The 14,121-nt window shown below is 46.2% G+C and overlaps 1 protein-coding gene across 1 annotated transcript; it reads left to right on the plus strand.

Annotated features, from left to right (window-relative positions):
• The first annotated feature begins 12,129 nt into the window (after positions 1-12,129).
• Positions 12,130-12,666, plus strand: LOC116461226 (small ubiquitin-related modifier 5). The gene has a single exon (XM_032754029.2). The coding sequence runs from the start codon at positions 12,241-12,243 to the stop codon at positions 12,544-12,546; it is 306 nt and encodes a 101-aa protein (XP_032609920.1). The 5' UTR covers positions 12,130-12,240; the 3' UTR covers positions 12,547-12,666.
• The last annotated feature ends 1,455 nt before the right edge of the window (positions 12,667-14,121 follow it).

Genomic DNA, 14,121 nt, shown 5'->3' on the forward strand with positions numbered 1-14,121 from the left:
TTTAAAATTAAAATTAAAAAAGAACTAAAACTAAAGATCTCACTATTGTCAACAATAAGAGTCAAACTCTGTAAAAAAAAAAATCTTTTTTTTGAGACGGAGTCTCGCTTTGTCGCTCAGGCTGGAGTGCAGTGGCGCGATCTCGGCTCACTGCAAGATCCACCTCCCTAGTTCACGGCATTCTCCTGCCTCAGCCTTCCGGGTAGTTGGATTACAGGCGCTGCCACCGCGCCCGGCTAATTTTTTGTATTTTTAGTAGAGAAGGGGTTTCACCGTGTTAGCCAGGATGGTCTCGATCTCCAGACCTTGTGATCCTCCCTCCTCAGCCTCCCAAAGTGCTGGGATTACAGGCGTGAGCCACCGCACCCAGCGTGTAAAATTTTTTAAGAGATTTATTCTGAGCCAAATGTGAGTGACCGTGACCAATGACACTGCCCTTGGGAGACCCCGAGAACATATGTCCAAGGTGGACAGGGCACAGCTCAGCTTTCTATATTCTATGGGGACATAAGACATCAAATACATGTAAGATATACATTGGTTCAGTCCAGAAAAATGGGGCAACTTGAAGTGGGGTGAGGGGAGGGTGGTTCCAGGTTCCAGGTAGATTTTTAAATTTTCTGATTGGCGGCCGGACGCGACGGCTCATGTCTGTAATCCTAGCACTTTGGGAGGCCGAGGTGGGTGGATCACGAGGTCAAGAGATCAAGACCATCCTGGCCAACATGCTGAAACCCCATCTCTACTAAAAATGCAAAAATTAATTGGGCATGGTGGCGCATGCCTGTAATCCTAGCTACTTGGGAGGCTGAGACAGGAAAATCACTTGAAACCGGGAGGCGGAGGTTGCAGTGAGCCAAGATCACGCCACCGAACTCCAGCCTGGCAACAGAGTGAGACTCCATCTCAAAAAAAAAAAAAAAAAAGTCCAGCCAGGCGCGGTGGTTCATGCTTGTAATCCCAGCACTTTGGGAGGCCGAGGCGGGCGGATCACGAGGTCAGGAGATCGAGACCACGGTGAAACCCCGTCTCTACTAAAAATACAAAAAAAAAAAAAATTAGCCGGGCGTGGTGGCGGGCGCCTGTAGTCCCAGCTACTCGGAGAGGCTGAGGCAGGAGAATGGCGTGAACCCGGGAGGTGGAGCTTGCAGTGAGCCGAGATCACGCCACTCTACTCCAGCCTGGGCGGCAGAGTGAGACTCCATCTCAAAAAAAAAAAAAAAAGTCCACATCCAGGCAGCACCTCTGGGGGTTGAACCAGCACCATTATTTGGAAAAGCTCCCCAGGTGTTCCAGTGTGCAGCCAAGGTTGGGAATAACTGCCTCAAAGGACAGCCTTCTCTCAGGAGATGACATTTCAACCATGACCTCAAAAGTGACATGAGTCAGCCATGTGGGTGGGGGAGCGTGGCAGGGGGGAGAGAAGAATCATATATTCCGTGTATTTTATTCATTACATATTTTCATCAAACTACTTTTGTCTTTCTCTTATGTAAGAAGAATGGCATGCATCCTAATAGTAATAGTAGCTAATTTTTTTTCAGCAGTTATACTGCAAGCATAATAGTAAACACTTGTCGTGTGTTATCACCATTAGCACGCATGATGATCTTATGAAGTCAACACCATCATCCCAATTTACAGATGAAGCAACCAAGGCCTAAAATGACTTAGCTCCTCGCCTGAGGCCACACTGGTACTAAGTGGCAGTGTGAGGACACTCAGGTGTGTTAACAGCTCAGCTCTCTGGCTCCTCCTTTCCTAGTGAAGCTTGCCAAAGGCATCCCAGACAGGAGTGAGAAAGGAAGTGACCTATCCACTTCTGGTTGGTTTGGTTTTATGCTGTTTCCTGCACTTGTTTGCCTGTGGTGGAGCCCCTCAGTGAACCCTACCTCTTAGTAGATTGAGTCAGAACCTTGGTGCTCCTCTAACACCATAATGGTCAGAAAGGAGCTCTCAGAAGCGGCTAAGTAGTGCCTCTGAATAATCTCAGTCTGGGGTGCAGAGGAGGCCTGAGGCTGGGAGAACATTTTTGGGGAAATTCAGTGTATTCTCAGCTAGAAACCAGTACGTAGGTTTACAAGGTTTCTAGTCCAGGGAGAAGGTAAGTGAATGTGTGTGTGTGTGTGTGTGTGTGTGTGTGTGTGTGTGTGTGTGTGTTCCTAGGTCTGGAGCATGTGGATCATGTCCACAACCTAGAACAAACCCACCTGGGGAGAGAAGGTCACTTTGGAGAACATGGTATTGTAGGAGAGTCCCTTGACTTTTTCTTCCCAATTTAGAAAGCCCAAGGCCACGTTTTGCTTGTTCCTCACTCTGACCTTAGAGCGGTGTCTGGAAGGTAGTTGCTCATTAAAATTTGTGGAGCAAGTGAATAGACACAATGGGATAAGAGCAGGGGAGTTGACTCTGTCTAGGAGGTTGTGGAGGGCACCCCTACAGAGGCAGCAGCCAGCTGAACAGGTATTAACTAAAGAAAAGCCGGAAGGAAAGAATGCTCCAGGGAGCACAAAGTTCCTGTTCCAAGGTCAAATTGATCTTTCCTCTGATTCTTTGTCACTCATAACTGGCAAGGAAACTGAGGCTCAAAGAAGCTTAGTGACCTTGCCAATTATCACATAGTAGAAAACACCAGAGATTGGATTTGAACTTGGACTCCCAGACTGCTCTCTCAGGGCACTTTTTTTTGAGACAGAGTCTCGCTCTGTCACCCAGGCTGGAGTGCAGTAGTGCAGTCTCGGCTCAATTGCTTCCCAGGTTCAAGCGATTCTCGGGCCTTAGCCTCCCAAGTAGCTGGGATTACAGGCCTGTGCCACCATGCCTGGGTAATTCTTCTTTATTATTTTTTGTAGAGAAGGAGTTTCACCATGACCTCACCAGGTCTCAAACTCCTGACCTCAAGTGATCTGCCCTCCTTGGCCTACCAAAGTGCTGGGATTATAGGCATGAGCCACCACCCCTGGCATCCCAGTGCACTTCTGTTGCACATTAGCAAATAGACAACAGGGGCATAATGAAAGTGAATAACTTATATTTCATGGTGATACAAGGACCCAAACTATCATCACCAATAATACAAATCATATAACAGTATCAACCACATTTATTAGGAATTTACTATATGCCAGACACTAGTGTGTGTGTGTGTGTGTGTGTGTGTGTGTGTGTGTGTGTGTGTGTGTGTGTGTGTGTGTGTGTGTGTGTGTTTGAAATGCATATATATCTTCAATCGCCACCAGAAAGCCTAAGGAATGGATGCTATTACCATCCCTATTTTATAGTTGTGTAAATGAGGTCCAGATGGATTAAGTAACAAGCTTCGACAAATGGTATCATATCAAGTTACAAAGCTTCTGCACAGCAAAGGAAACAATCAACATAGTGAAGAGACAGCCCACAGAATGGGAGAAAATATTTGCAAACTACCCATCTGACAAGGGATTAATAATCAGAAAATAAAAGAAACTTAAATAACTCTGTAGGAAAAAAATCTGGCCTGGTGAGGTGGCTCACGCCTTTGATCTCAGCACTTTGGGAGGCTGAGGCAGGTGAATCACTTGAGGTCAGGAGTTCAAGACCAGCCTGGGAAACATGGTGAAACCCCCATCTCAACAAAAAATTAGCTGGGCATGGTGGCATGTGCTTGTGCTTGTGGTCTCAGCTACTTGGGAGGTGGGAAGATTGCCTGAGCCCAGGAGGTTGAGGCTGCAGTGAGCCATGATTGAGCCACCACACTCCAGCCTCAGTGACAGAGTGCGACCCTGTCTTAAAAAAAATAAAAAATATAAAGATAGAATAACCCACTCAAAATGGACAAAAGGTTTGGCTAGATATTCCTTAAAAGAAGACATACAAATAGCAAATAGGCATATGAAGGTGCTCAATATCACTGATCATCAGAGAAATGAAAATCAAAACCCCAATGAGGTACCATCTCAACCCAGTTAAAATGGCTTATATTCAAAAGACAGGCAATAACAAATGCTGGCGAGGATGTAGAGAAAAGGGATCCCTCGTACATTGTTGGTGGAAATGTACCTTAGTACAACCATTATGGACAACAGTTTGGAGGTTCCTCAAAAAACTAAAAATAGAGCTACCATATGACCCAGCAATCCCACTGCTGGGTGTATATCCAAAAGAAAGCACATCAGAACATCAAAGAGGTATCTGAACTCCTATGTTTGTTGCAGTACTGTTCACAATAGCCAAGATTTGGAAGCAACCTAAGTGTCCATCAGCAGATGAATGGATCAAGAAAATTTGGTACATATACACAATGGAGTACTATTCAGCCATAAAAAAGAATGAGATCCTGTTATTTGCAATGATGTGGATGGAATTGGAGGTCATCATATTAACTGCAATAAGCCAGACACAGGAAGACGAACATCACACATTCTCACTTATTTGTGAGATCTAATAATCAAAACAGTTGAACTCATGGAGATAGGAGAAGGAAGGTTTCCAGAAGCTGGAAGTGCGGGGTTGGGTGGCAGAGGAGAGGGGGCGGGGTGGTGTGGTAGGGTGGGGCAAGGTGGGGATGGCTAATGTGTACAAAGAACAAAGAAAGTTAGAAAGAATGGATAAGACCTAGTATATGATAACACAACAGGATGACTGTAGTCAATAATAGTTTAACTGTACATTTCAAAATAACCAAAAGAATATAACTGGATTGTTTGTAACACAAAGGACAAATGCTTCAGGGGACAGATACTCCATTTTTCATAATGTGATTATTACACATCGCATGCCTGTATCAAAACATCTAATGGAACCCATAAGTATATACACCTACTATGGACCTACGAACATGAAAAATTTTGGCCGGGCGTGGTGGCTCACGTTTGTAATCCCAGCACTTTGGGAGGCCGAGGCGGGCGGATCACGAGGTCAGGAGATTGAGACCACGGTGAAACCCCGTCTCTACTAAAAAATACAAAAAATTAGCAGGGTGTGGTGGCGGGTGCCTATAATCCCAGCTACTCGGAGAGGCTGAGGCAGGAGAATGGCGTGAACCTGGGAGGCGGAGCTTGCAGTGAGCCGAGATTGTGCCACTGCACTCCAGCCTGGGCGACAGAGCAAGACTCCGTCTCAAAAAAAAAAAAAAATATGAAAAATTTTAATGATATAAATATATATATATACACATATGTAACAAGCCTCAGTTTACACAGCTGACAAGGCGCAGAGCACAAGTTCAAACTCAGGAGCATCATGGAGCTCAGCCACTGTTCTCCTGGCGGGCCAGACATTTCAGTTCCTGGCATTGGATAAACTGACTTTTGGATGTCACCCAGTCAACGATAATAATAATTATTATTGCTGGGCGCGGTGGCTCACGCTTGTAATCCCAGCACTCTGGGAGGCCGAGGCGGGCGGATCACGAGGTCAGGAGATCGAGACCACGGTGAAATCCTGTCTCTACTAAAAATATAAAAAATTAGCCGGGCTTGGTGGCGGGCGCCTGTAGTCCCAGCTAATCGGAGAGGCTGAGGCAGGAGAATGGCGTGAACCCAGGAGGCGGAGCTTGCAGTGAGCCGAGATCGCGCCACTGCACTCCAGCCTGGGTGACAGAGCGAGACTCCGTCTCAAAAAAAAAAAAATTATTATTATTATTATATCTTGCTTTTTAAAAAAATTATTATTATTATTATATCTTGCTTTTTGAATTATTAGATCTTGCTTTTCTGAGGGATTTTTACTTTTGCAAGAGAACTTTCACAGTCATTTGACAAACCCTACTTTTCAAAACCAGGTGTTTTAATATCATGTCTCAGGTAATGGAAATTTTTTTAGTCACAGGCTGAGAAAAAGTAGATAGCCACACAGAGAATGAACAGGACTTGCAGAGTAGACTCTTATCAGCTTGGGGCCAACACCCCTTCTGCACATCCCTAGGCCCACAGGGGCCTAGTCAGGAGGCTGGGAGGAAAGGCATCTTCCCCCAGAAAAAAGCCCAGCTCCTAAAACTCCTGGTCTGTCTCTGCCCCTTCCCCACTCCACTCTGTAAGAGGAGGAGTGATTGATCTGGCTGGTAGATTGGGGAAGAAGAAAGCAGCTGAGCTGCCACCTGCTCCTTGTATATTTCGGTAGGAGGGAGTTGCCCACAGATCTTGTGCTCTCTGTTCCTGTTGGAGTTGGAGGGGTTGCCTAATTCTGGTCAGTCCTGGCAAGCCCTCTGGCCCACACGTATTCATGGACTTTTCAGCAATAAAGGTGACATTTTGGCTTTTTTTTTTTTTTTTTTCTGAGATAGAGTCTTGCTCTATCTCCCAGGCTGGAGTGCAGTGGCGCGATCTCGGCGCACGGCAAGCTCCGCCTCCCAGGTTCACGCATTCTCCTGCCTCAGCCTTCCGAGTAGCTGGGACTACAGGCACCTGCCACCCCACCTAGCTAAATTTTTTTGTATATTTTTTAGTAGAGATGGGGTTTCACCGTGTTAGCCAGGATGGCCTCGATCTCCTGACCTCGTGATCCACCTGCCTCGGCCTCCCAAAGTGCTGGAATTAAAGGCATGAGCCACCGCACCTGGCCTTTTTTTTTTTTTTTAAGATGGGGAGTCTTTCTCTGTCACCCAGGCTGGAGTGCAGTGGTGTGATCTTGGCTCACTGCAACCTCCGTCTCCTGGGTTCAGGCAATTCTCCTGTCTCAGCCTCCCAAGTAGCTGGGATTACAGGCACATGCCACCATGTCACAGCTAATTTTTGTATTTTTAGTAGAGACCCGGTTGGTCAGGCTGGTCTCGAACTCCTGACCCCAGGTGATCCGCCTGCCTTGGCCTCCCAAACTGCTGGGATTACAGGCGTGAGCCACCGCGCCCGGCCCACATTTTGGCTTATTCTTCTGTCTTATGGCTCAGCTGTTTAAGAACCCAGGCAGGGAAGAAAGGGCTATTTGTCCCACCTCCTCAAAAAGCTCAGCAGAAGGGAAGGCTTCTTTTAGGGAGCTTCGGTGAAGGGAGCAATTGTTAAACAGTGGGAATGTGTTTTTCTTTTCTATTCACTTACTTGCCCCACCATTGGCTGGCTAAGCACCTACTACATGCCTGGTATTGTACCAGGCACCTTCTGAATAAAGATGAGCTCTCAAAAGTGGGAGGAAGAGACAGAATCGAGACTGAATTAAGTTTCACTTCCAGCCTTTCTACAGGAGGTGACCACGAGGAAGGAAGAGTAATGGCTGGGTTTGAAAAGCCCAGCATTCATTTCGGGTTCTTTGGGTTACACAGCAACTTTAGGGGATTATCTATCCTCACAAACCATTGTCAGCCATCTCAGCAGAGTGTTAATAAAGACAGCCTGTTCTCCCTTAGCCAAGGAATGAGTCCGTGGCCAAGGCAAATCATCAAACTCTAAGTGCAGGGATGGAGAATCTTTACCAGAGTGACATGGAGTAGAAAACAGAATTGCAACTCACCCCTTCCAGCAGAAAGTTCTCAAGAAGCATTTCTGCTCCCTAGAAATGTGGGACTTTTGACAAAAACATCTAGAAGAATAATAAACAAAATAACAGCCAAGGTTTATTAAGCTTGTTGTTGCTTCACACAACCATCCTGGGAGCTAGGCATTAGCTCATGTCTGTCTGTCTGTCTGTCTGTCTCTCTCTCTCTCTCCCCACCCCCCCACTCCTCCTCTCTTCTTCCTCTCTGCCTCTGTATTTCTTTGTTTCTTAGGACTTCTTTCTCCACCTGCGAGTTACTCAACTTCCATGTATTAAACTTTTTTAGCACAAGATTTGTTTGTTTTGTTTTGAGACGGAGTCTTGCCCTGTCACCCAGGCTGGGGTGCAGTGGTGTCATCTCGGCTCACTGCAACCTCCACCTCCTGGGTTCAAGCGATTCTCGTGCCTCAGCCTCCTGAGTAGCTGGGACTACAGGTGTGCACCACCACACCCAGCTAATTTTTGTATTTTTAGTAGAGACGGGGTTTCACCATGTTGGTCAGGCTGGTCTCAAACTCCTGACCACAGGTGATCCACCCACCTCGACCTCCTAAAGTGCTGGGATTACAGTCGTGAGCCACCGCGCCCAGCTGAGTTTTAGCACAAGATAGAGTTGGTGCCCTCTACAAGAGAAAACACCAATCCCACCCTCTGCACATCGACTGTAGAATGTTGGGTGCAATTGCAATGCCTTCATGTAACAGCTGGGGAAACTGAAACTGACAGGAGACCTTCACATTTAGGGCCAGGGAGGCCTTGTGGCGCAATGGTTAAGAGCACAAGTTCTTGAGTCACATGGTTGTAGGTGTTCCATCTGCCTCTGCTCATTATTGATGGGTGTGAAACACACTAGCTTCCCAAGCCTCGGGTCCTCATCTGTGAATACAGGATAATAATAGTGCCTAGCTCCCAGGACGGTAGTGTGAAGCAATGACGTGCTTAATAAACCTTGGCTGTTATTTTACTTATCATTCTAGATTTTTTCTGAGAAGTCATGCAAAACAGGAATATAGATTGCCGAAAGATGCTAAGCAGGAAGGCACTAAAGGAAACCTTTCTCCAAAGGGGATGTTTATTTCGGCGATGCACAGGGGAGAGCTCAACCAGCTGTTTTCCAGGAAATTGTCCCCTTAACCCAGGGTGAGCTCTAAATTTTAATGACTAGCCAGTGTCGAAGGACTGGAAAGAGAAGAAAACAAACAAGGATGATGTAAAAATCCAACCACACACTGCATAAACTCTGTGGTCTCCCAAATTTAATTAGAATCCTGAGTTTGGAGGCATTTCCCATCCCTCCAATATGGAGGTAAAGAATGAAAATCATCACCAATATTCTACTGGTAGCTAAAAAATGAAGTTAAATCATAGTAATCATCAGAAACGAGAATACTGGAAGCAGTAAGATGTAAATGATTAACCATTACCCAGGGACTGGGGACTTTGCCTCTGAAGTTTCTTCTGCCTGAAATTTTCTCCCCATTCTCCACCCCTGTACCTCTTCCCTTCAACATCTCAACCTTCTCATCTCAGCTCAGATGTCACCTCCCCATAGAAGCCCTCCTAGTTCTCAAATGGAACTATGCTCTGAGAGTCCTTCACTTTTCCTTGCCAGCAGTACCAAGTTTATGATGAAACGTTTCTATGATTCTTTGATCGGTGGATTTTCCCCAAGTACACTGCTAATTTCAGGTGCTCAGAGATCTCGTCTATTTCATTCAACACTGTAGATCAGGGTAGATCAGTTCCAGACTTACAATAGAAACTCTATATATCTTTGTTAATTAAGTTTGAAGCTTGGTAAATTTCTTTTAATTATCATTAATTCGGTCACTGGATGAGGACTTAGATTTGTACTGTATGCTGTTCAACAATGAACATCATCATTAGTTCATTCAATTAGCAAATATCTATGAGTGTTTAATACCTGCTGGGCACCAATTTGAACAATGAGGATACCACAGTGACAAAGAGACAGAAATCCACACCCACGTGGAACTTACATTGTAGTGGGAGAAGAGCATCAACAAATAATAAAAACGACACACGTCTGAGAAGTCAGAAGTGCTCTGGAGAAAAAATAGGGAGAGAGATAGGGGAGGACCATGTGTATAAGGGGGCATTTAAAAACAAAACAAAAGAACAGGGTCTTACTCTGTCACCCAGGGTGGAATGCAGTGACACTATCAAAACTCACTGCAGCCTCCAACTCCTGGGTTCAAGCAATCCTCCCACCTCAGCCACCAGAGTAGCTGGGACCACAGGTCTGCACCATCATGCCTGGCTAAGTGTTGCATCTTTTGTGGAGACAGGGTTTCACCATGTTGCCCAGCCTGGTCTTGAGCTCCCGGGCTCAAGTGATCCTTCCACCTTGGCCTCCCAAAGCCCTGGAATTGCAGGCAGGAGCCACAGCTACCGTCCCATGGGGACAATTTTAAAGGGAGATGCTGGAGAGGACCTCACTGAGCAGAGACCTCCACAAGGAACGGAGCACTGAGTAGCATCTGGGAGAGGTCCTTCCAGAAAGAGAGCAGCAGGCTCACAGGGCCTCAGGGGCGTGCCCTTAGATAGTGTGCCCAGAGTGGAGTAAGCAAGGAAAAGGATGGTAGGTGGGTAAGCCGGTCAGAGAGGGGCACTTGGGCTGATGTGACTAAATGGCTTTAGATTTCACTCTGAGCTGGCCGTCTTTGGAAAGCTCTGGAAAGAGATGTGGCATTGGAAATGATTTTCAAATAACCTCACTTCAGAGACTAAATTGAAGGAGGGCACAGGGGGATGTAGAGACAGTAAGTGCAGCGACTGCAGGAAGCTCCAGGGACCCCTGTGGCTGCCCAGACCAGGGCGGAAGCAGGACACAGTGGTGGTCTCAGGCTCTCTGAAGGTAAAGGCAACTGAAGGTGCGGACAGGATGAGTGTGGAATATGAGGGGAAAAAGGGCGCCCCGGATGCCTCCAATATCTGGGTCTGAGCCACTGAAGGAATAGAGTCGTCATGCGCTGAGAGGGGAAGACCAGGAGAGGATCAGGACAGGAGGGAGGTGGTGACGGTGGGAATGGGAAGTTCAGGAATCGGGTTTTAGGAATGTGACATTTCAAATTGTTTTTATACACCCGAAGTAGTGTAGGGTAGTGTAAGGTAGACAGTTCTTGCCCCTCTGGGCACTTATATCCTAATGAAGGAAACATCTAATAAACAACAAAACAAAGAGGTAAGATCACATGTCCAGCAGTGACAGGGGTTTCGAAGGTGATGAGATGGTGAGTGGCAACCACACAGGTGACCAGGGACGGCCTTTGTGGCGAGGAGACATTAGGGCCGAGACCCGGGACAGAGGACAGCAAGGCAAAGTCGCCAAGGAAGTAACGAGCTACGCATGTTGGAAGGACAGAAGGAGACCAGAACACAATGACCAAGAGGGAGGAGGGAAGGGATGAGGGGAGGTGGCCATGGCTTTTCTTGTGTGACACCAGAAGGCTTCTCCCCAGCCTGGGTTGTTCTTTCAATGTGAAGGGCAGCCATGGGGAGGTTTTACAGAAGGAGAATGTCATCATCTGATTTCCATTCTTATAAGATGGAAATGGGGGCCAGGCGCAGTGGCTCACGCTTGTAATCCCAGCACTTTGGGAGGCTGAGGTGGGCGGATCACTTGAGGTCAGGAGTTTGAGACCAGCCTGGCCAACAAGGTGAAACCCCGTCTCTACTAAAAAATACAAAAAGCCAGGCATCATGGCGCATGCCTGTAATCCCAGCTACTTGGGAGGCTGAGGCAGGAGAATTGCTTGAACCCGGGGGGTGGAGGTTGTGATGAGCCGAGATCGCGCCACTGCACTCCAGCCTGGGTGACAGAGCGAGACTCCGTCTCAAAAAATAATAATGAAATAGACTAAAATAATAAAATAAAATAAAAAAATTAAATAAAGTAATAAAATATAAAATAAATAAAATAAAAATAAAATAAAATGGAAATGAAGAATGGATTCGCTGGAGAGGGAGACAAGTGAAGCAGTGAGTAAACCAACTGGGAGTCTGCAGCAGTTGTCCAGCCAAAATACCACATGGACTTGGCCAGCTCGATGAAGACGGAGTAAAGCCAGGAGATTTGAGACCTGTTCTAGAGGGAAAGACAACAGGCTATCCAGACTGGGTGAGGAGATTACAGAAAGAAGAATCAAGGACGCACTGAAGTTGTTGGAGTGAAGCTGGGAAAGATGGCTGGCGGCCCCTGAGAACAGAGAACCCAAGTTCTCTTTGGGTCATGTTAAGTTTGAAATTGATGAGGAAGCAGGAACAGGGAATACATATCGGTACTTAAAAAAAAAAGTTAGCTGTTCTAGGCCGAGGCGGGCGGATCACGAGGTCAGGAGATCGAGACCACGGTGAAACCCCGTCTCTACTAAAAATACAAAAAAATTAGCCGGGCGTGGTGGCGGGCGCCTGTAGTCCCAGCTACTCGGAGAGGCTGAGGCAGGAGAATGGCGGGAACCCGGGAGGCGGAGCTTGCAGTGAGCCGAGATCGCGCCACTGCACTACAGCCTGGGTGACAGAGCAAGACTCCGTATCAAAAAAAAAAAAAAACTTAGCTGTTCTCCCCCCGCCTCTGTGCCTAGCGGAAGTGACGCAAGGTGCACCGGAAGTGATGCGAGGCATAGCAGAAGTGACATGAGGCATAGCGGAAGTGACTGCGGCCGCGGTGTCATGCTGTGACGAAGGGAGATGGCATTGTAAACGCCAGAGCGAGGTTCTGCCTACCCCGAGACTGCTGCTGTTCGGAGACCTGCAGGTGAATGCCCCATCACCATGTCTGACCAGGAGGCAAAACCTTCAACTGAGGATTTGGGGGATAAGATAAAAGATGAAGCTATTAAACTCAGGGTTATTGGACAGGATAGCAGTGAGATTCATTTCAAAGTGAAAATGACAACACCTCTCAAGAAACTCAAGAAATCGTACTGTCAGAGACAGGGCGTTCCAGTGAATTCCCTCAGGTTTCTCTTCGAAGGTCAGAGAATTGCTGATAATCATACTCCAGAAGAACTGGGAATGGAGGAAGAAGATGTGATTGAAGTTCATCAGGAACAAATCGGGGGTCATTCAACAATTTAGACATTCTTTTTTTTTTTTCTTTTCCCTCAATCCTTTCTTATTTTTTAAAATAGTTCTTTTGTAACGTGGTATTTAAAACGGAATTGAAAACGGGCACTCCATCTCTTTAAAACATCTGGTAATTTGAATTCCAGTGCTCATTATTCATTATTGCTTGTTTTCATTATGCTGATTTCTGGTGATCAAGGCTCAGTCCTCTTCATATTGCCCTCTTCTTTTATAAAAATTACGTGTGCACAGAGAGGCCACCCTTTTCAGGACTGTACATTTTCAGATGATAAGATCGACCAATGCAAGTGTTCATAATGACTTTCCAGTTGGCCCTGACGTTCAACCATGTGATTGTTTCACTCCTGGACTATGACTTTTGGTGGGAGATGGAAGTTTTTTAGAGAACTGAGCTGTGGAAAAATGACCTCTCCTTAACAACTTGAAGCTATTTTTCAGATTTGAGGTTCTGGACCAAAAGAAAAGGAGCATCAGGTTAAGTCAAGATGACGGATAAGGTTGAGAGTAACGACTAACTCCAAAGATGGCTTCCCTGAAGAAAAGACATTTGAAGATTTTTTTATTCTTAATCTTGTCAGAAGATCCCAGAAAAGTTCTAATTTTCATTAGCAATAAAGGTATAAGTGCAGAAATGAATACAACAGAATATTGCTCTTTTTTATTTGTACTTTTTGGCCTGGGATATCAGGTTTTAAATGGACATCTACACTAGCTTCGTTAAAATAAAGAATATTTGTAAAAATCTTAAAAGAAAAAAAGTCAAATATTTCCTAGATACACAGTAGTGGAAAAATCAGGAGTATCCAGCTTGATGGGTTTTCACAAAGGGACACCCATCGAAAGTTCCTCTGCACCCCCTTCTATCACTTCCCCAGCAAGGGTAACTACTGCCCTAGTCTTAAGCAATAAACAAGTTTTATTGGCGTTTTTAAATGTATGATCAGTGGTGAGGGCATTTGCCCAGAATTTCTCAAAAAATTATCTCAGTTGAGGCCGGGCGCAGTGGCTCACGCCTGTGATCCCAGCACTTTGGGAGGCTGAGGCAGGCGGATCACGAGGTGAGGAGATCGAGAACATCCTGGCCAACATGGTGAAACCCCGTCTCTACTAAAAATACAAAAATTAGCCAGGCATGGTGGTGTGTGCCTGTAATCCCAGTTACTTGGGAGGCTGAGACAGGAGAATCGCTTGAACTGAGGAGGCAGAGATTGCAATGAACTGAGATCGCACCGCTGCACTCCAGCCTAGGTGACAGAGCGAGACCCCGTCTCAAAAAAAAAAAAAATTACCTCAGTTGGCTGGGCGCTGTGGCTCATGCCAGTAATCCCAGCGCTGTGGGAGGAGCCTTTGAGGCCAGGAGTTTGAGACCAGCCTGGGCAACTTAATGAAACTATGTCTCTACAAAAAAATTTTAAAAATTAGCCGGCCATGCTGGTCCATGCCTATAGTTCCAGTTACTTGGGAGGCTAAAGTGGGAGAATTGGTTGAGCCCAGGAAGTTGAGGCTGCAATGAGCTAGGATTGCACCAATGCACTCTAACCTGGGCAAGAGAGAAACCCTCGCTCT

Source organism: Hylobates moloch, unplaced genomic scaffold (genome assembly GCF_009828535.3).
Source record: "Hylobates moloch isolate HMO894 unplaced genomic scaffold, HMol_V3 SCAFFOLD_21, whole genome shotgun sequence".
NCBI classification, from domain to species: domain Eukaryota; kingdom Metazoa; phylum Chordata; class Mammalia; order Primates; family Hylobatidae; genus Hylobates; species Hylobates moloch.

Excerpts from the sequence above, each read along its gene's own strand:
- LOC116461226 (XM_032754029.2), top strand. The coding sequence starts at position 12,241 with ATGTCTGACCAGGAGGCAAAACCTTCAACTGAGGATTTGGGGGATAAG.